The sequence below is a fragment of the Amphibalanus amphitrite genome, unplaced genomic scaffold, assembly GCF_019059575.1.
Source record: "Amphibalanus amphitrite isolate SeventyFive unplaced genomic scaffold, NRLGWU_Aamphi_draft 000096F_arrow, whole genome shotgun sequence".
Taxonomy (NCBI): domain Eukaryota; kingdom Metazoa; phylum Arthropoda; class Thecostraca; order Balanomorpha; family Balanidae; genus Amphibalanus; species Amphibalanus amphitrite.
This window is the reverse complement of record NW_024881591.1, coordinates 982990-1003069: the sequence shown is the minus strand read 5'-3', so window position 1 is coordinate 1003069 and position 20080 is coordinate 982990. Positions and strand designations below refer to the sequence as shown.

General features: G+C 51.4%; 1 protein-coding gene across 1 annotated transcript in view; it reads right to left on the bottom strand.

Annotated features, from left to right (window-relative positions):
- The window catches only part of LOC122380301 (arginine-glutamic acid dipeptide repeats protein-like), an 89420-nt gene extending 79052 nt beyond the window's left edge, over window positions 1-10368 (bottom strand). The window contains exon 1 of the mRNA XM_043363350.1: window positions 9877-10368. Coding sequence (XP_043219285.1) covers window positions 9877-10156 — 280 coding nt within the window. The 5' untranslated portion in view covers window positions 10157-10368. The remainder of the gene's footprint in view (window positions 1-9876) is intronic.
- Window positions 10369-20080: the final 9712 nt, after the last annotated feature.

The window sequence follows — 20080 nt, the reverse complement described above, 5'->3', positions numbered from 1 at the left end:
TCCTCGCGATCCTGGCGTCCAGAGATGGACGCTTTACCTGGAGTGCCGCCAGCAGCCTCTGCACGATACCGGACTGACCGTCGACGGTAGCACCCATCATCAACCGGAAGATGACCTCGAACTCTTCCACGATGGTCATCCAGTTCGGCGATGGCACGGTGAGCCTACCCCGGCTGAGGCGCGGACCCAGGGCGTGATCACGCGAGCTGCCGGCTTGGCCTCTTGCTCCTTGTGCCGACTCGTGGTTGCGTTAACCATTCGTGATTGCGTTGTGCCGACTCGTGGTTGCGTGAACCATTCATGGTTGCGTTAACCATTCGTGATTGCGTTGTGCTGACTCGTGGTTGCGTTAACCATTCGTGGTTGCGTTAACCATTCGTGATTGCGTTGTGCCGACCCGTGGTTGCGTTAACCATTCGTGGTTGCGTTAACCATTCGTGATTGCGTTGTGCCGACTCGTGGTTGCGTTAACCATTCGTGATTGCGTTGTGCCGACTCGTGGTTGCGTTAACCATTCGTGATTGCGTTGTGCCGACTCGTGGTTGCGTTACCCATCGTCTGTGTGCCCGTGTGTGCGGGGACACGGACCACATGTGCTCCCTCACTGGATGGATATTGGATAGACATGCGCGAGCAGTGTTGGGGTCGTTTTGTTTCCTGTCATGGAATACATCTGTTGGTGGTTCTTAATTGGTTCGGTACCTAGGCTTTCGGACGGAGTGAATCAATGCTTTCGTTATTGTGCCCATGTGGCCGAACAAAAACACGATATCATCACCATTCACCATCCAGATACACCCCAGTTGCCCGCATGGCTTTGGCCCCCGGGACCCTAACACCGATAGCCCCGCGATTACGCACAGGAACATAAACCAAAACATAGTCCTTGCAATGCATTCCTCCAGGCTCCATCGCAGTCCTTTGTCTAGCAATTTTCGGAGTACGTATCTGCGGTATCGCGTCCGTAGCAGCCTTGGGAGCTGCTGGTGACTACAGGGGCCTCACGGGTCCCGAGTCATGTGGGCCATAGCACCACAGGGCACCGCATCTTTTTCGAGATAAATGACCGTTATGAAGCATGTCGCATTTTCCTGAGCATGACCTGGCGTTAACATAACTTAAGCGCCTGCCGGCCCTCGCCTGCCTGCGGCTGACAGCTGACGAGTGACGAGCCACCTGGAGATCGCCAACTCAACCCTAATTACGGCGTTGTCCGCTAGGTGGCGGGGTCGTACGATCCAAGTCGGGACAGGGGATTCTCATAATTATTTTGTTATCATATTTTCCCCCTTTTTAAAGTCATTTAAAAGCGCTATTGCACAAGTAATTTTTCGATTAGCAGCGATTCCAGCCGCCGCATCAGGGTCAGGATGGAGCCAGGGAGCGTATGCGCCGGTGACGTCACCGTAGTGTTGCAGATTTGTAACATTAGCGAGCCCGGACGATCTTACCTAACTTATACGGCCTTGGTTCAGTCTGTGCCAAGTCAGAGAAGGGAGAGGACGTGTGCGTTGTGAAGGGTGGCGTATACAAAGTGTAAGTGTTGCGTGTGTGCAGTATATAAGGAGCTGCTGTGGTGTTAAGAATAAGAATAATAAGAAGTCAAACAGTGAAATGATATGGATTGTTGGACATGGCTTTCATCCTTACTGGTATGGTGAGTGATTATGGGAAAGATCAGTGCAGATATTGCTGGCGTTTTAGTGTGGTTTATGTACCTATGTCACTCATTCTCTTTTCAATTGAACCTCCAACCAGGCTTTAGAGGGTCTCAGGTTGGAGACACTGTTCATTTGTTGACTGTCAATTGACGTCTGTAAGTACATATGACGGACTGAACAATGAGCATGTTGCACACTAAAACCGCATTAAGCTTTGAACAAGAAATTAAATGTACCTAATTTTTGGTTGGGCACTCAACCAGTGAACGCGGTGAGGTGCTGTTTTATGCAATTCCTGTCACTGTACCCATGTTGTCAAATAAAATGTTTGTAGTCACATGAGCCACCATTGTTCGGTCAGGGAATTTTTGCCCTTTTGTTGCAATTTAGTGTACCCATATCGACAGAAATGAAGCATTCTCAATGTTTTCGTAATAGGTATTTGGAGCCTGTATGGTGTCATGGCTGGTGCGGATTCCTGCAGGCTATATATAGCTTAGAACGTAACTTTAGAACGGAGCGCCTTTGCCGCTCGGCAGTTTCCTACAGAAGATTACTTTTTTAGGTTCATTTTTAGTACAATAAGAGAAATATTACTGTATGCAGTCGTAAGCTTGCTGAAAGGAGCTTGAATGCAGTTTTGAATAAACATGTTTGATGAGTTTAATTCGATTCGTTTTTTTTTGGGGGGGGGGCGGCTGTGAAAAGAGGTGACTAACACGCACATTAGTTAAGTTACACGCCTGTTCTCAAAAATGCATTTAGTTTATTAACACGCACAGCTTAGTTAGCTAACACGCAAATGTGTGTTTTGCGTACACGCATATAGCTAGTGAAAAGTGGCCGTGTGACAAACACATGTGTTACCTAACACGTCTGTAGTTATTAACAAAACACACCGATGATAGTCAATAAACACGCTTACACGGCTTATCTTAGTAACCTGGCAAATATTCGAAAACTAGGAGGTGTGTTTCAAAACACGCTATTCAACCTTTTGCGTGTAATTGAAAACACACTTAGTCATGAAATGCGTGTTTTGCTTACACGCCTATGGTTAGTGAAAAGTGGCCGGATAACTAACTAGTTGGTAAACTTTTTTTACAGTGCACCATCTGGTATGTTGGCTCGCTGATTTCAGTAGATGAGCCGTTCCGTTTCCCTCATTACTCAAGGCCTTTTGTTTGAACACGACAGGCTTTTCGTGTCGGTCAAGATAGCTCTAAAACAGGCTCACACAGCTGAGCGTGACGCAGCGTATATCTCCGGACAGGATAACACCCAGCTGCGACCAACATTCTAATGCACCACTTTGACCAAGCATAATCAAATTTAGTGAGGTACTTTTCCACGGTCAAAAAGAAATGGAGCCGAGGTTTCCCTCACGACCTCGGCGGCATGTTGTCGCGGAAAAGTGACTGATTTCCGGGTAGGAGTGGGACAGCGGTGTTGCGAGCTCAGATCTGTGTTCGGTACCGCGGCAGTGTGACTCTGCAGGGCAGATAGCGTGACAGCGACCATCACCGAACACCATGCCGAGTAAAACTGCCAAACACGTGGCTTGTAAGCGTCCGAGCGCAAACAGACACACGGCCCGTGTCCGCTCAGCCCGAGTATGTGTACCAAAGGCGATTATCGCGGGCAGGGAGTTAAAAAATCACCCTTAGTCACGGAATATTCGTACATTCCCGTCAAATCTCAGCAAATATGTCTAAATCCATTACGAATTCGTTTTATTTCCAGTTCAAAGCACTCTTCATTTAATCTGATCTATCGATGTTATCAAAACTTCGCATGGAAACATCCTGATTCGGCAGGTTTAACACACGAAGCGCCGGTCACGACTCGCCATTCCTTGCAGAGACGACTCACGGATTCCAGCCACGGACCGCCGCACCACGATATGGACCCGGGCCATTTTCTCGACAGTCTGAACAATGACATGAGTCACCTGCCAGATCCTACACCATCACCTATGTCCTGTTTTAATACACTCCCCAACCCATGTCCCCATCAAAGCTCTGGCCCAATCCTGAACTAAATCCTTCACATTGTCCGCTGGGCGTCTCGGTCAGCCTCTCAGACAATGCTCCTCTCGAGGCCACTTGACGCGACGCTAGGCCGAGGAGCTCGCCTCTCGTCCATCCAGTGATTTCCAATACTGGGGAAGTCCGATCGAAGTCCCCCTGCATCCGGTGGCGGCCGGAAAGCGATGGATCGGCTCCGAATTCTGTCCCTGATATTCATTGCTCGCGTCGCGTCTAACTTGGATATGCATTAGCGAGCATAGTCCAGTGTAGGCGGCCAGGGAATATACCGTTCATCCAATGTTATTTCTATTGTTATCCTAAGATTTGGCTGCGCAAATATGGAAATAGCGGAGGGATGTAAACGTAATTAGCCGTGTTACAGGCTCAGTGAGCTGAGAAAATGGCGGCATATTTGCTATCATATGTACCCATATCACTACGGCGATATATAATCAGACGAGACAAGAAGGAAGGGATAGAGTAAGGCAACGAAAAACAACGGAAGATCTTAGTGTAAGTACCGGGCATGTGATTCATTCACAGATAATCCGTTGTCCGAATGACGTTACTAGCAAATCGCATCAAACGTCTCGAGTCAAGCCGCCACAGCCCACATCCATCTGTCTGTTCAGTTTTTTAAATCCACAATTCAGCCTAACTCGCCTGGCCAGTTGGTCCAGGGAAAAGCCCATATAAAACGCTCAACAAAAAAACGCAGAAATGGCTTACTTAGACATCGAAACTTTATCAAACTAACAAAAACCGAATAGCATAGCTAGCTTTTAATACTATATTTAAAATGGATTGGCCCCATGTATGTATGTAGCTGAGCTGCCTTTACGTCCACTAAACTGTCGATGGACATGATCTCGGCACGGCGTGGCCCACCCTCCGCCCTCGCCAGCCCCTGTCGAACGCGTCTGACCTTGGTCAGCGGCGCTGGTAAGACGCACACCCTGGCCCGGTGCGCTGGGGCGGCACGCGGGGACGATTACCAGCAGCGGCCAGCCGCTGGTGGCGCCGGAACAATGGTAGACCAGCGGCCAGCGGCGACCAGCGGCCAGCGCCGGTCGCCGGGTGTGGCAGATAAATAATCGCCCGGATCGGCCGCCGCACAGCCGGACAGACCGGGAGGCGGGAATAGCCGGACAGACGGGATAGCTCGGGCAGACGGGACAGATGGGACCGGACAGGAGTGGATAGAGGGACGGAATCAGCAGGAAATTGGACCCTCCCGCACCTAATAAAAGCTCATTGGAAAAACAGTAGCAAGTTGTAGCGCGGCGCATTACGCCACACATTGAGTCACAATTAGCCTCAAAGACCCATGCTGGGCTAAATATCGGTAATGGTAGCCGGGGAAACTAGCCGTGAAGCTGGCGGCTGTGACACGCCGCGCCGGGCCGGGTCCACCGTCCGACCGGCCGGCCGCCTCAGCCGAGTGAATGACCCCACCACCACCGGAAATCTGGGCCCATCAGTCGGCTGAAATCGCTTCCGCCGCGCGCGGCTTTCTCTGAGCGGCTGCAGCGGTTAGCGGGAGGTGTTCACAGTGTCCCCGGGGTGTTCTCCGGTGAGCAGAGGGGAAGTATTGGTGAGGAAGTTTGATGATGCAGTCCATGCAGTGTGGGCTCCGATGGCAGTGGGGAGGGGTGGAGGCAGTGGGGAGAGTGACTCCTCGCGGGGCGGCCGGTCCGCTGAGCGGACGCTCCCCGCTGGGAAGGGCCGCGCTGAGGCTGAGGGCGGCCGCGCCGGCGATTGATGGCCCAAACCGACTGTTTGCCGGCTGCGTGACAAAATGGCGGCGCCCACGAGCGGACCGGTCGCTATCCCGCTGGTAGCAGCGTCTGAGCGGCCGGCGAGGAGCGACAGAGAGGTCGAACTCCGCTCCATCGACGGCACCTCTCCCCCTCCCCCTCTCCACCCCGCCCCGGGCAGCCGAGCGGCCGGTGCTCGCCGACTAATCCTGAGGAGATTGGCAACTTAGCGGCCCCCCGGCTAAGAGGCGTTGGGCGAGGGCAGACAGATGCCGGAGAGAGCGAGGGAGAGGGAGGGACGGTGGGAGGGAGAGAGATAAGCGGAGCGGGCGGGCTGGGGCGGGAGGCACGAGGGGAGCGCGGGATATAGGACAGTCAGAGACGAGACAGCGAAGGGGACGGACCATCGGTCATGGTCTCAACAATTTTTTTTTTGTTCTTCTTTGTTTTTTTCCTGTCGTGACCCCACTGTGGCGGGTGGTTCCAGGAGCAGGAACTGCCACCAGTGGGCGATCGGCCTTTCCTCAGCCAACAGAGTGTCATAGATCACGGAGGCGTCAGGCATGAGCCCAAAGCAGTGATTCCGTCCACCCCTCCCCTCCCCTCCCCGTCAGACGCCAGGCTTTTGTCGGTGGGGCAGGGCAGCCGCCCGGAGGGGACAATGGGGAGGCAGCGGAGGGGAGGGGAGCCAGCTGACGACCCGGCTCGTCCAGATGACGTCACACTTGTCCCCACCAAGTGCGGGTTATGACTTCACGGCTCGGCCAGCGCTGGGCGTGTGGCGAGCGGAGCCCGATATTGCAGTAGCCGGGGGGAGCAGGCCCGTCAGCCTGGTATAGATTACGGCCGACACGAAAAACGGACACCCAGCACGTGACAAAGTCGTCAACGGGAACGACTCATGGTCAGGTTACGCAATGAGAAATGGCATCATGCATAAAGCATCCGTTCACATCATTTTGTTATCAACAATGGCGCCAGCAAACCAAATACAGGCGGCTGGTATTCAACACTTTCCTGCACCTTGGACCAGCCCCCCCCCCCCTCCCCCATCCAAACCTCCCCTCCCAGCCACTGACGACGGCCGAACACAGCAAACATTCCGTGCAACTCCGCCGGCAGCATACGGAGACAGACACACGGCTCGGCAAAAAGCAGTCAGCACAACTCGGCGCAGCGCGGGGGAGCGAGCGGATGAGAGAGGCCAGCGGAGGGAGGGGAGAGGGGAGGAGCGTCGCGATGGCTCGGTTTCCGGTCGTTAATTTGGCGCCGCGGCGACTATTAGCCGTCCGGTGCAGTGATATTGGGCCGTGCTGCGGCGGGCCATGGAGCCAGTGTCGGGGTAGGACCACCCTCACCCCTCCCCTCCCCTCCGCCCTCAGCCGGCTGGCGGCGGTCGATCGGGCTGATGCTGTTAAAGGAAAAGGGCCACCTTTAACATGGGGATTGAAACTGAGATAGCCATCTTGTAGCCCGTGTCCGAAAACCTATCTGTCTTCCTCCTTACGGCCGATTTCGGCCTCCATTCGTAGTTATCGGTAATTTTAAAAGAAAATACCCCGGGAATGCGTCCTTATCCCAGGAATGCGTTCTTATCCGACAATACAGCCACCCGCGGCGAGGCTTTGGTTTTTTACCAATCAGCTCCAACCAGCTCAGCTTTAACCAATCAGCTTTTCTGACACAATCCGACGAGTCTGTCTTCTGAACGCTGATTGGCTTGAGTGTGACGTCATCGCTATGCCATCATACAGTAGGTGCCGTAGAGAGTATCAACATAGTACCAATATGTTAAATATTTTTAAATACTTTTTCGCGAATTGTGCACTTCTGGCACCAGTTTTAAAAAGAAAATGAAAAATAATAATGTCAAAATGAAAAACAACGATATCTTCATATTTCACGAAGGTGGCCCTTTTCCTTTAACAGAATACGAGCTACACCGTGATCGCATTAGCGGTGCCAGTTGACTCGAATGGTCTCCAGGAACGGGCCGTGTGGCCGGGTAGTGCTGCGCGTCGACCGGACGCCAACCATACCGGGCATTATGTCAAAACAGCCGTTAAAGCTCCATTTCAGGCGCGCTCGGCGATAAAAACAACGCTCGTAAGCAGGCCGGAATGAAAGCAGTCCCCAAGATTCCCGGCATTTTTATTTTCTTTCTGGTGAGTGCTCGGAGGAGCACTCAAGATGGGATGGCGCCCGACCTCAAGAAATATTCCATGGTCCTCGAAACTCGCCTGGAACGAGTTGCCTTCGTAGCGGCCGTTTTATGAGCGCCTTCTCGCTTTGACGAGCCGGTAATCAGTGTAACTGGCTGAACTGATTACCGCCTCATTAGTCGAGAGGAACAGCCAGTAAAAGTGTACGGTCAAGGTTTAGGAGTTGCTAGTAGGGTAACGTGATACCTACTTCCCCAGTGCAATTCAGCGTAACGCGCCCTTTGCTTACACAGCACATCACATATAGGTAAAAATATATTTGAAAAGTGAATTTGATGGCCTGCTGTCATTTCAGCCATACCCTCCATCGATTGGCACTTGTCAAATTAAATACCACCCTCGACAGGTCAAGGTAGCTACGTAAAATGTCGGTTTATTTCGGAGTGACGGACGGCTCTCTCCTGACGTCGCCGTCACCGCCGTGACGCCCCTAACCGGGCGTCCTGTCGCGCGTCACGCCGTCCCCAGCGCGGCGTGACCGTCTCCGGGCCGCCCTGTGACGTCACTGAGACACGGGACGGCGAGCCTGAACGCTGGGCGTTTGGCGTTGACCGTTGGCCATGTCTGTTGGCCAGCGACCGTTGACCGTTGGCAGTGCTGTCGTCATCAGTGATCGCTGACTGATGACCAGTGACAAGTGACAGTTGACCCTAACCGAGAAGACACATGACAGGCGACCAATGATCGCCGTTTGCTGAGGTTGATCAATTATCATCCATCATTGATCAATGTCCTCTAACCAGCCGTCGCTGAAAGTTGACTAGCAAATGTCAACCAGTGACCAATAACCTCTAACTGCTGACCCTTGTCCGGTGACCGCTGACCAATAACCTCTAACCGCTGACCAACAACCTCTGACCGGTGACCCCTAACCGCTGACCCGTGACCCTGTCACGGGTCACGGGTCATATAGGCACGCTGCCTCTCAGGCAGCGTGCCTATAGGACGGCGACGCAGCACCAGTGTGACACCCCGATGGTATCTGGGAGGTGTTGGCAGCGCGTGAGGGCGCCAGCCGACACGGTTCGCCCTCCCCTCTCTCCAGCCGAGCCCCCGACAGAGGGGGAGAGAGTGGAGAGAGCGGGGAGAGGGGGAGCCGGCCGCCGCCGTTCGGCGCCGGCCGCGGCGCGTGGTGTGAGCGGCAGACAGACACACATACTGACGGCGTCCTAGCGGCGTGTTGTGTTTGTGATTGGGTTGTAACTGGTGCGCATTGAGGGACTTGTCAACTCGCGGTGTCAGAGTGGAGTTAAATCACTCAGTCACCACTCCAAACGGTGAGTGAGTCATCGAGTCGCCTTCGTCACCGCTCAGGTCACACGTCGAGTTACATCAGTGCCAGGGGTGATGCTCCGCGCTGTCAACGAGTTCCTAACCGCACGTGGTCTATCTGTGGCCGTCCATCGCGGGCAGGGCAGTGCCGAGCGGTAATAGCCTCGCAGGAGGTGCTGTGATTGTGCCGTGGGCCGCCGCCGGGCAAAAAGGAGCAGCTTCCGACGCCGGCGCTGAACGCTCGCGCTGGCGGAGGTCTTTGTCATAAAGCTGGTGATTGTGCCCGAATGAATTGGGTATTTGGAGGCCAGCCAACGCACTGACGGCATCACTGAATGGGAATGCGGTCAAATTGTGCTAACTGGTGAGGAACTTTTCGGAGGATGATGTTTCGGACCGAAGGATGATGACAAAGCACGTATCAATCGTGACACCCAATAATGGCCAAGGTGAGGCTCTCCTGAGGTCGACAGCACTCGAGATAAGTAGCCACTCGTATCACATAGCGATGATAAGGCGTGACGAATGGATGACTAAATAAACCATGCACAAAAAGCGCCAGAGGAAACTTAGAGGTCATGAACAAACTTTAAAACAAAACAAAATCTGAAAAGAATTAAATGCAACCTCCCATTAAATATTAGGAAAGTCCAGGCTACTGAAAGACAAAGACGATCTTTGATATCGAAAACCAGACAAATATCACCATCGGAAAAGTGAAATGCTGTGTAATAATCCACACTCCAAACCATTGATCAGAAACCAGCGTTGCGGGGAGTTTCCGCATTCGCTGGCATCCTTGACAGTCACTTTACCTCAGCCATGGCCCCGATCAGTCAACCACATCCGGACTGAGACTGAAGACCCCGCCAGGGCCGCCACCTCCGGCAGTCCGGAGCACACAACAGCCACCGGCGACTGCCAGGCCACTTACCTCCGGGCAGATACTCCACTCCATCATCGAAACACTTGTAGCGCACGTACTCTTCGGTGCCGCACTTCTTCCAGGCGCGGCCGCGCACCAGCCGCGATTTGCCCGTCACTGTCATCACAAAATCGTCGAAATCGGCCTCCGGTTCGTCCGTTCGGCCGTCGGACACGGTATCGCCATCGGCACTGTTAGGGCACGACTTGATGTCACTTTTGACGGCCGTCTCGGCGGCCTTCTCACTGGCCGCCTTGTCCACTTTACCGCCCTGGTCGAGGGACACCATGGCGGCAGCACGCGCTCCAGACGCCGGGCGCACTCGCACACACCGGCTCACCGAGCGGGTCCCCGCGCGCTCTCCCCACTCCTCCCCACTCGCTGTCGGGCGCTCGACTGGCGGCAGTGGCGGCGGCGGCGGCGCCGGAGCGCGGGCGGCGGCGGCGGGCGGCCCGGGTGCCTGCGGTAATGCGCCCGGCCCGTACCAGCGCCGGCCGCACTCCCAACCTATTTGACACGAGGAAGGCACGGCAGATAGGGTGGACAGTCTCGCGGCGCCGGCGGCGGACAGTCTCGAAGACCGGCCGCCCGATGAGCCGGAAATGTGAAACTGGAGCCGTGCTCAACGACACAAGGTGGCCTGCAAGGACCAGACCCCGGCCCCGGCCCCGGCAGTGACTGCGGGCGGCCGAGCGCGCTGATGGTTTCCGGCGACTGGGAGCCGCCAATGGGCTGCGTCGTTCGTCGGCTGCGACGCTGACGATGGAGCCGGCTCGGTGTGTAATGAGAGGAGGGCCGGTCCGCCGGGAGCCGAGCGTCCCCCGCCGAGCTCACGGCGAGGTTTGGCAACAACACCGCCCAACGGCAATAAAAACCAGCCGATAAACAAACGCGAAGGGAAGTCAGCATATACTGTAAAAACAAATATTGCTGGACTCCAAGAAAACGGAGAGCGTCAATCGCTGATCAGTGATTTTACCTGACGATACTTGAAAAACCATGAATCAATTAGTGAAGAATGATCAATCAACCAGTAATTCTGTCATGGACGTTCACGTAACTGAACTAACTTCGTCTCCACTGCAATGATATAAGAATTTAGAATAATTGGACCAGCTAAGCTTCTACTTTCAAAAGAAATATGCGTAATTAATAGGTAAATGCTATAACTCGCTGGTGTATTGTTTTTATTCTTCAGGAAGCTCTCGGTCATCGGTGGGCACTGGGCAGCATTTTTAATGTGAACAAACTAGTAGAAAAAATGCGACAAATTGGGAAACGGGACTGGAAATCATAGGTACGAGTATTTGGCCTCATTGCCACGAGAAATGCATCATGATAATGATTCACGCTTCTGATGCCGGTCCGATCAGGATGCCGACATTGTATTCACTCTTGGCTTTTCAACGAGCTCAGGAGAGTAATCGCCCCTCCGGATGGGTGGGCGATTACCAACAATCGCCTGGCTATCGCCCGGCCATCGCTCAGCTCAGCGACATCGCTCGTTCTCTGTTCGGAGGAGTCGACACCGTCGACGGGCACGGACAAACGATTCGACCTCGGCCGCTGTCCGGTTACGTTGGAACGCTTTCAGGAGAGCTCTCGTCAGTCAGAGTGGGCAGCAAATACATCTCGGGACCGGTCAGTAAACAGAGGACCCATCCGGAGCCCATCCGCCGGTGACCAAAGTCGAGCGGGTCTTTTGTATTTTATTGTATTGTATTGAACAATCATGAGCGATCCACATTCTGAAAGTGCGTGGCGATTACTCTCTCTCTCTCTCTCTCTCTCTCTCTCTCTCTCTCTCTCTCTCTCTCTCTCTCTCTCTCTCTCTCTCTCTCTCTCTCTCTCTCTCTCTCTCTCTCTCTCTCTCTCTCTCTCTCTCTTCCTCATTTTCTCCCCCCCTCTCTCTCTCTTTCTCTTTTGTTGGCTCTGCTGAGATTGTGGCCTCCCTAGCACCAATCCCATTCCTATACACAGAAACTTCTCTACGTGTTGGACGCTTACTCGTGTGTAGCACGCGATACTTTTCGGCCTGGTTTTCCCTGAAAAAAAATCCTTGTTTCCCCATCATGTTTCCTTCCAGGTCTCTTGTAGACTTTCCTCCCTCTCTCTCTCTGTCTCTCTCTCTCTCTCTCTCTCTCTCTCTCTCTCTCTCTCTCTCCCCCTCTCTCCCTCTCTCCCCCTCTCCCCCTCTCTCTCCCTCTCTCTCTCCCTCTCTCTCTCTATCTCTCTCACTCTTGCTCTCAAGTTGTTTCTCATATCTTTCTATGCATATACGCCCACCGTTTATCTCTTACCTCGTTGTGATATTCTCCTGTCCTCCTCACAGCCGCTCTTCTATGATTCCTTCTGGTCAACGCAGCCATCAACCAGTCGCCTATTAGAAGCAGAGGAAGTAGAATATGTCATAAGTCATTTGTCGCGTCGATGATGATGTGATGACCATAGCCGATCGCTCCTGACCTCAGGTGACGTTGCTTCCAGCCACCATGATTGGGAGGAGACATGGGCTCCGCCACCGGGGGGAGGGGGGGGGGGTACGGGGGGACTTGTCCCCAATATTTTGCATTTTTAACATTATGCCTATGGGTGCTGCATGGAAAGAATCGCGACTTCAAACGGCCTTCGCCCCCCCCCCCCCCCCCCAACCATCGGGTCGTGACGGAGCACTTGGCAGGAGAGTTCTGTATTGTTCTATTTCTTGTGCCAATATATGTCCGGAGTTCAGTAGGCAGCTGTCCTCAGTCGAACAGTAAATTGTGTCTAGGTGGTCAGGTAGGAGCTCCAAGCATCAAAATCCTTATCTTATCTTATCTTTTCCGACCCATGCAACGTCCGAAAAAGACCCGTCATTGCAAGGTAAAGGAAAGGTGAATTTATTTGTCCGACCTGAAGCAGGACTCTTTTTCAAAATCCAAGCAGATCACGGGCAGGGCAAGGAAGGGCAAGGACAGGGGCAGTGTTTTGTCACTTCTGCTCATTTGGAAGCATGGCTTCTGACGGCTGTGCGCTTGTTACTGCGCCATATCAGATGAGGCCAGGGACAAAGGGTCTGCCTCTGCCCAGATGTCTGATACCAATCCGCGGACCTATAACAACTTCCTTCACTGTAATAGTGTGATACTGCCAGCTGCCTTTTAATTCGGGATGCCTGAAATGGTACAAAAATCGGGACATATTTTTTTCTTTGGCCACTGTCCTTTCGTGTCAAATTCACACGACAAGGATGGGATGATCGATGAAAAGGGCAAAAAATAAATAAAAATGAATAAGCAGGAGCCACATATAGCCCCAAACTCAAAAGTCAAAAGTTTTAAGCGTTGATGCAAATTGCAAAGCTCAAAAACTTGGATGAAATAAACTGATCACATACCTACTTGGATGGAAGTGGAAAGTGGTAAGCCATGGAGTTATGCAGCTCGCTCTGCCGTTGGTGCGTTCCAGGCTTGCTTGATCTTGCTTCTATCCCCTCCCCTACCCCCCCCCCCCCTAACAATCGCCCCGGGCGGTTTACCGAGCCGAGACGGCCGGGCGTCTCGACCAATCAGCGTGCAGCAGAGGAGCGGGCCGACCGCAGAAGTCGACACCGCATGGCCCGCGGCGCCAGCTGACGCGTATTGTTGTCAAGTCAATTGCCGTCGTTGCCGTGAGTTCGGCGATTGTTGGTCGTGGGTGTGCATGGGGTGTTTGTCGGCTGGATTGGACTGTGTGAGTGTCAACGTTGCCTTGGGTTGTGTGGAACAAAGTGATTATCATAATGTGCAGTGCGTGACGATCGCGATCGTCAGCGGTGTTTCTGTATCTCGACGAAAATATGCGCGAGTTCCCCGATCATCATCATCGGCCTGGATCGGACTGCAGGACCTTGGATGCAGCTCTGAGGTAACGTACTGTTTCGCACTGGCGGATCCAGGCTTGCGTTTTGGGGGGGGGGGCCAACTCATGCAGGAGCCAAACCTAGGGTACCTACCCCCAAATCCTGTTTTCTCATCGGATTTAGGCCACTTATTTTTCGTCACAGCCCTAACACTATGAATTTTTTTTTTAACTAAAAAGAAAAATATATAAATGGTAGCCCACCCGACCCATGCCTTTATATTACTTTGTAAACACTTACCATTGTTTTTATCGACCAGTTAAAGAGACCCTCCCATAGGCGCGGGAGCCGGGGGGGCAGTGGGGGCAGCTTGCCCCCCCAACTCTGGGGCCGTGGGGGCGGTGCCCCCTGCCCCACAGCTTTGAGACGGAATACTACACTTTTTTTGCAAATGTTTTCTTTTTTTGTTGAAAAAGCCGAGGGGTGAAAAATAAGTGGCCTAAAACCGGTGAGAAAACTAGATTTGGGGGTACCCTAGGTTAATCTCTATTATGGTGTGCCCCCCCCAGTCGGAAAGTAGTTCCCGCGCCCCTGGACCCTCCCACCTTAACATTAGATTTGAGCTGAGATAGCCAAAATGGGGTCCCTGGCTCACAATTACCGGTTTCGGCACGCACTCACAACATCGAGAAATGCCTTAAATCGGAAATATTGAATTTCAAAATTGCAGCATTTTGATTCAGAGGGGCTAATGCTTTTGGATACCCCTCTGAATGTGTGACGTCAGCGGAGATCTAATGATTTTTTAATATTTTACTAAAACGTTTGGTAGCATGCGGTGGTATAGGCTGCTTTGCGCGCAACAAATGCCGCACTTTCAAGTAAAGTCGCTAGGAACAGCAGCGGATATCCCAAAAAGTAAGCAAAAATAAAAGTCTAATCTCTTGAAAACCGGTGAATATTTTTCGATAAAATTTGGTAGATATTCGTTTTCGCCCTTTCTGAAGGGCTTCTGTGGGGCCCCTGACACCATGGGCCTGTCAGGGGCCCCACCGACCTCGCAGGGGGCACCACCGGCCTCGCAGGCATCACGGCATCACGCAGGGGCACCTTGGGCCTGTCGGGGGCATCACGGGCCTGTTGGGGGCACTTTAGGCTTGTCAGGGGCACCACAGTCCTGTCAGGTCCCAGGGGCATCAGCAGCCTAGCAGGGGCACCCTAGGCCCGCCAGAGGTACAGCCCACCGCTAAAGTAATGTAGGGTTTTACCAAACTCAACGGTTGGCTTTGACTGGCGATTGTTTAATGCGAAGTGATTGAAAAGAAGATGTCAATAGCTAAAGTTGCAGCTGCAAGGGTGACGATACATATAAGCTACATTCAAAGTTTCATTGTAGTCTGGCTAATCGTTCCTAAGCTTCAGAAGCAGAACATACCCATGACTGAAACCCCACATTACTTCTGCTGTGGACTGTTCCACAGGCCTGCCAGGGTCCAGGGGCACCACAGGCCTAGCAAGGGCACCACGGGCCTGTCAGGGGCACCTCAGGCTCCCGTGCCCCTCCTCCCCCCCCCCAGATCCGCCAGTGATGCCACACCACGCGAAACACCGCCAACTACCAGCTGCCGCGCCATAAACACGTGCCAACAACAGTCTTTTTTTTAAGGTCGACTCCGCTCGCGCAACTTTTGACTGACCCTCACTGCTACTATATTGCTTCCATATTATGCTGTGGAAAGCTTTACTTCACCAAGTGGCTAAAAACCTCCATCAAGGTATATTTTCTTAGCAATTTTTCTGGCGTTTTGGGGGGGGGCCAAACAGGCCACTTTAGGCCTTTGGGGGGCCATGGCCCCCGTGGCCCCCCCCCCCCCTGGATCCGCCAGTGCTGTTTCGGCGTGAAAGGTGGACCGGCAATCGTCATGTGCATTGTTATTTGAGCATGGGCATGGTTGAGTAGTTCAATGATTCGGTTCGCATCATGCAAAGTTGCTGCATGCCTTGTGTGTATAATGATTCAATATGGTAAAAGTTTTTTTTTATGCTCCGTCCCCTGAGCCTAACTCCTACATATTTACCCCTAACTCTACATACTGCTGGTATTGACTGATAGTGACTTGGTGTCACCTGGAAAGTCTGGGCGACTGCGTGTGACTCCAACCCGTGTCAGTGTGGTTGCCGACTTGCCGTGCGGTCGATTAGATCCTCCGATATTTCGGTTTGGGTTCATGTAGGGATAAAGTTGTCCGTCCAGCCCGGAGCAGGGAGCTGATGCGTGGAGGAGAAGGATTTGCCTTTCTTGAGGATGGAAAAAAACAGAACGGTGTTACTTTAGGACTTTGTTTTTGTGGCAGGTACTGAGGTACTTATCAGATATTTTTAGGCAGGTAGGTACTCATTAGAAGCGTCTCGTCACGCCTTTGTTTTTCACCTCGCCCACCTCGCTGCAACTATCGGTTCTCGATCGAGCAATCGGCTGGGGGGGGCAATGGGCATTTCACCCCCCCCCCCCCTCCAGCAAGTGGTGGGTGGCGAAAACCCTTCCATCTGCCGGGCTATAGCGTCACGGCTGGCATGTTTTCCAGTAGTTTCTGGATTGACGGCAGATGGCAGGAGCATTCGGTCGAGTCGAGGCACTATTTAGTGGTGTCATTTTCCAAAAAATGTCTGACCGATACCGACCGAAACCGAAATTTAGGAAAAATTTCCGACCGAATACCGACCGATAACATCCCAAGCCAAAATTTGACCGAAATTTGACCGAAATTCTATTTGCTATTACTCTACCCCAAAATTGAATTATTTGGTAAATTCTGATTGAAACTATTGGGAAATGGCATTTCAGTCCAAGTTCAGTCAATTCTTAGCCACTGCAAAATACATTTTGTGGTAGAAGTTACTTAACAGTTAAAGACTGGAATTGAGTTTCACAATGGTGTTTATTTGTGGGGCCAAGTGAGTCAAAATCAGCCTGCTTGTGGTTGTGGTTGGGCAATTGGTGGCTGCTGCCTAGTGCTGAGTGGGATGGCTACTGAAGTTGCCAAAAGATGGCATCCCTTGTAGCATTTGGGGGAAATTGTGCAACTTTATCATTAACATCCCAATAACTTCCATTTTAACTAGGCAAAAATGGAATACTTTATCTTTTTGAAAATGGTTTCACTGACAGGGTGACCGAAAGTGTCCGATTTTTGGGGGGGCCTGACCGACCGATTACCGAATCGGTCAGCATATCTTTTCGGTAACCGATTTTTTCGGTAACCGATTGACACCACTACACCCGAAGCCGTTCTTTGTCCCCTGGACTTATCGTTTGAGCCAGCTGTGATGCTTATGTTATGGGTCGGGTCGTTGACTGTTCAAGTGTTCACTCCAGGTCAGGTTTGCGGAATCGGTGTCGGTCGGAGTGGACATAGTTCTGCCCGGAGTTGGAGTCGGAGTCGATTTTTGGAGGCCGGAGTCAGAGTCGTAGTCGAACTCACACCGAAAATCCGTCGACTCCGTAGCCCTATTTCAATTTACAGATTTTCAATCCAGTCTGGTCAGAGCCAGCAGCAGCAAATGATTTCCCTTCCTACAGTCCTGCCCAAATGGGATGGACATGAGCCAGGTGCACTTTTATCGATAGGGAATGTTGGCAGTTTGGCTCCATTTGTTTTAGTTATTTATCGTTGTTTTGTAACGCCACTGCTCAGAGCATTGTTATTCTCCGATATCAGATGTTAAATGTTTCTTTTTTTGCATTGATCATTGCTTGCAAACAATTAGTCTGAGCAATCAACTAAAAGTCATTTAGGGACCCATGGAAAGCTACTCAAACAAGTGTTTGCAAGCAATCGCGGGTGACTTACTTGCGCTTCAATGCCTATAAAGGTGCCGAATGACCCTGAAGTGCCCCGGCTTATTCCCCTAAGGAGCATTTGACATTGGATGGTCACAGGAAATAATTATGAAGGCTCATTAGTGTGCTTAGTCGGTAGCACATCACTGCAGATCTGAAGATAGGAACAGTGCATTCATTGATTCCCTTTAAAGCGCTTTGTGTTGCAAGACACGATTGATAATATATTTCCTATATAGTTTAATTTTCCTAGAATCTGCACTATACCCGTGCTTCAACTATCCGAATACCTACATTGGCTTCTTAGTTATAGTTAAGTGTCGTTTGTACCGTTGTATGTATGTATGTACGTTGGCTTCTGTTTGCGCGGTAAATTAGAAAGCTGCAGTTCGTCACACTTTTAATGATCGCATCACATTATGAATGCGTGGCCTAAATGAGCTGCCAAAACCTGTGTAATCTGTTTAACATTGGCAGATTGATGCAGGTAACGTATTTTGGGCAAGTCAAGCTATAACTTTTTTTGTATCGTCAATATAGTTACAGATACTGAAGCTAGTTCACAGACCTCAACATTTCTTTCAATGTGCCCCCGCCAGCAGCGTTCAGAGTTCAGAACGTGGCAATCCTGGAAAGCATCGTCTGCTGCCTGTCTGTCGTCCATTCAACTCGGCTAACTTCCCTGGAACCGACTTTGCCAATTCGCCCTCTCGATTACTGCGGTAGCTGGTTTGTGGTCCAAGCGTTAACCGTTCTCATATGCGACAGCAGAAATGTCTGTTGACTGTTCTCCTGTGTGGATAGAAGCTTCTTATACTGATGACATCTAGGATTCTTCAAAAATTTAATGGAAATTTAAGTTGTCTTAGGCTTGAAACGTGCACTTAAAATGCTGATCTCGTTATACAATTGTGTTTGTTCATTCAGCTGTTTTATGTGTTTTGCGTTTTAACGTGATAAAGTGATTAAGTTGTCTGTATTGCATCTTGCAAAGTGAATAACCGCTACGAATTGTTACATTAATATTTTAATCTCAACCCTTTCACATTCTTTCAGGTTTTTAATGTTTGTTATATCCATCATGCTTCATCTAACTAGGAAATGATGGTTTATGGAATTGTGTTTCTTATATGTCATTTAACAATCGGTGATAGTCCCTGACGCAGTCTTGACACATCGAAAAGGCGTTGATTGCCGTGTCTCTCCGTGTCGGTGTTTCCGCAGATCTGTACGACGCGGCTCGCCTTGTCTCCCCATGTCAGACTGTCTGTCGGACGGTCGGGTCGGGAGTTATTGTGCGGATCAGTGGAGAGTTCGTGTCCCCGTCTCCCTGTGTGAGACTGTCAGTGTCTGTCAGAGTCTGTCGAGAGTGCCTCTGTCAGGGTGTCAGAGTGTCTATCAGAGTCTATGTCAGGGTGTCAGAGTGCCTGTCGGGGTCTCTCAGAGTGTCAGAATGTCTGTCAGGCAGGCACGTAGCCTGGATTTTGCTCAGGAAGGGGTCACAGGTCGCAGCCTAGCGTTGTACCCCCTCCAAAAAAGGAAAACTCCTCGGATTTGACCCACTATTTTGGGGAAAGTGCAGCTGATTTTATTTATTTTTATTATTTATTAATTTTATTTTATTTTTCGCCTTCGGGGGGGGGGGCATGACCCCCGTGCCTGTCGGAGTGTCTCCGCAGGTCTGTAAGAGGCGCGGCTCTCTGTATATCTCCGTGTCTCCGTATCAGAGTGTCTGTCATAGTGTCTATCAGAGTGTCTCCGGTGTTCTGTTAGAGACGTGCCTCTCGGTGTATCTCAGTGTCTCTGTGTCGGAATGTTTATCAGAGTGTCTCCGGTGTTCTGTAAGAGGCGCGTCTCTCCGCCGTGGACCGCCGTCCGATTGGACCGATCGATCAGTGGTCCAGTTTCAGAGTGGTGATGGGCTCGGTGGCCAGCTGCCCGGCTCCATAGCCCTCCCTTAGTCCGCGGCGAGAAACGATTCACTGTGTCACCCTGCAGTCAGCGATCGGAGTAACGACGGTACATTAGTGACGCCAGACCACTGAGACCGAAGGACGTGGCAATAAGTGATAAAATCACTTGTCAATGCGGTAAATAAACTTTTCAGATTCAACATATTATGCACGCTCTCACAACTGTATTATTCAGTCTTGGTTGGATATTTGGTCACGTAGTTAGGTATCGACTGTGATCATCTTTAGTTGATGAATGTGGTTAAAGATATGATGCTAATTGTGTATTGAGGACTCCTCACTGACATAACTTGAGGCCGCCTGTCCCGTTAATCCAACAGATCCAGTTGGAAATCTGTCTGATGATGTTATGCCGCGTCATTTATCATCACAAATGTTAACGATCACTTAGTAGACGTTTATTGTTTATTGACTGTAAACATGCAATTGTCGACGATAACATTGGGGCTAGAATAAAACTACGTCTCTGATGCTGTGATGCAGCACCTCACGAGTTTCAAGCACTCCACAAATGCAATGAAGATGTTTGCTGTCGCAGTCAGATGACAAGCTGACAAGCACCCAGCTGACAAGTGACAG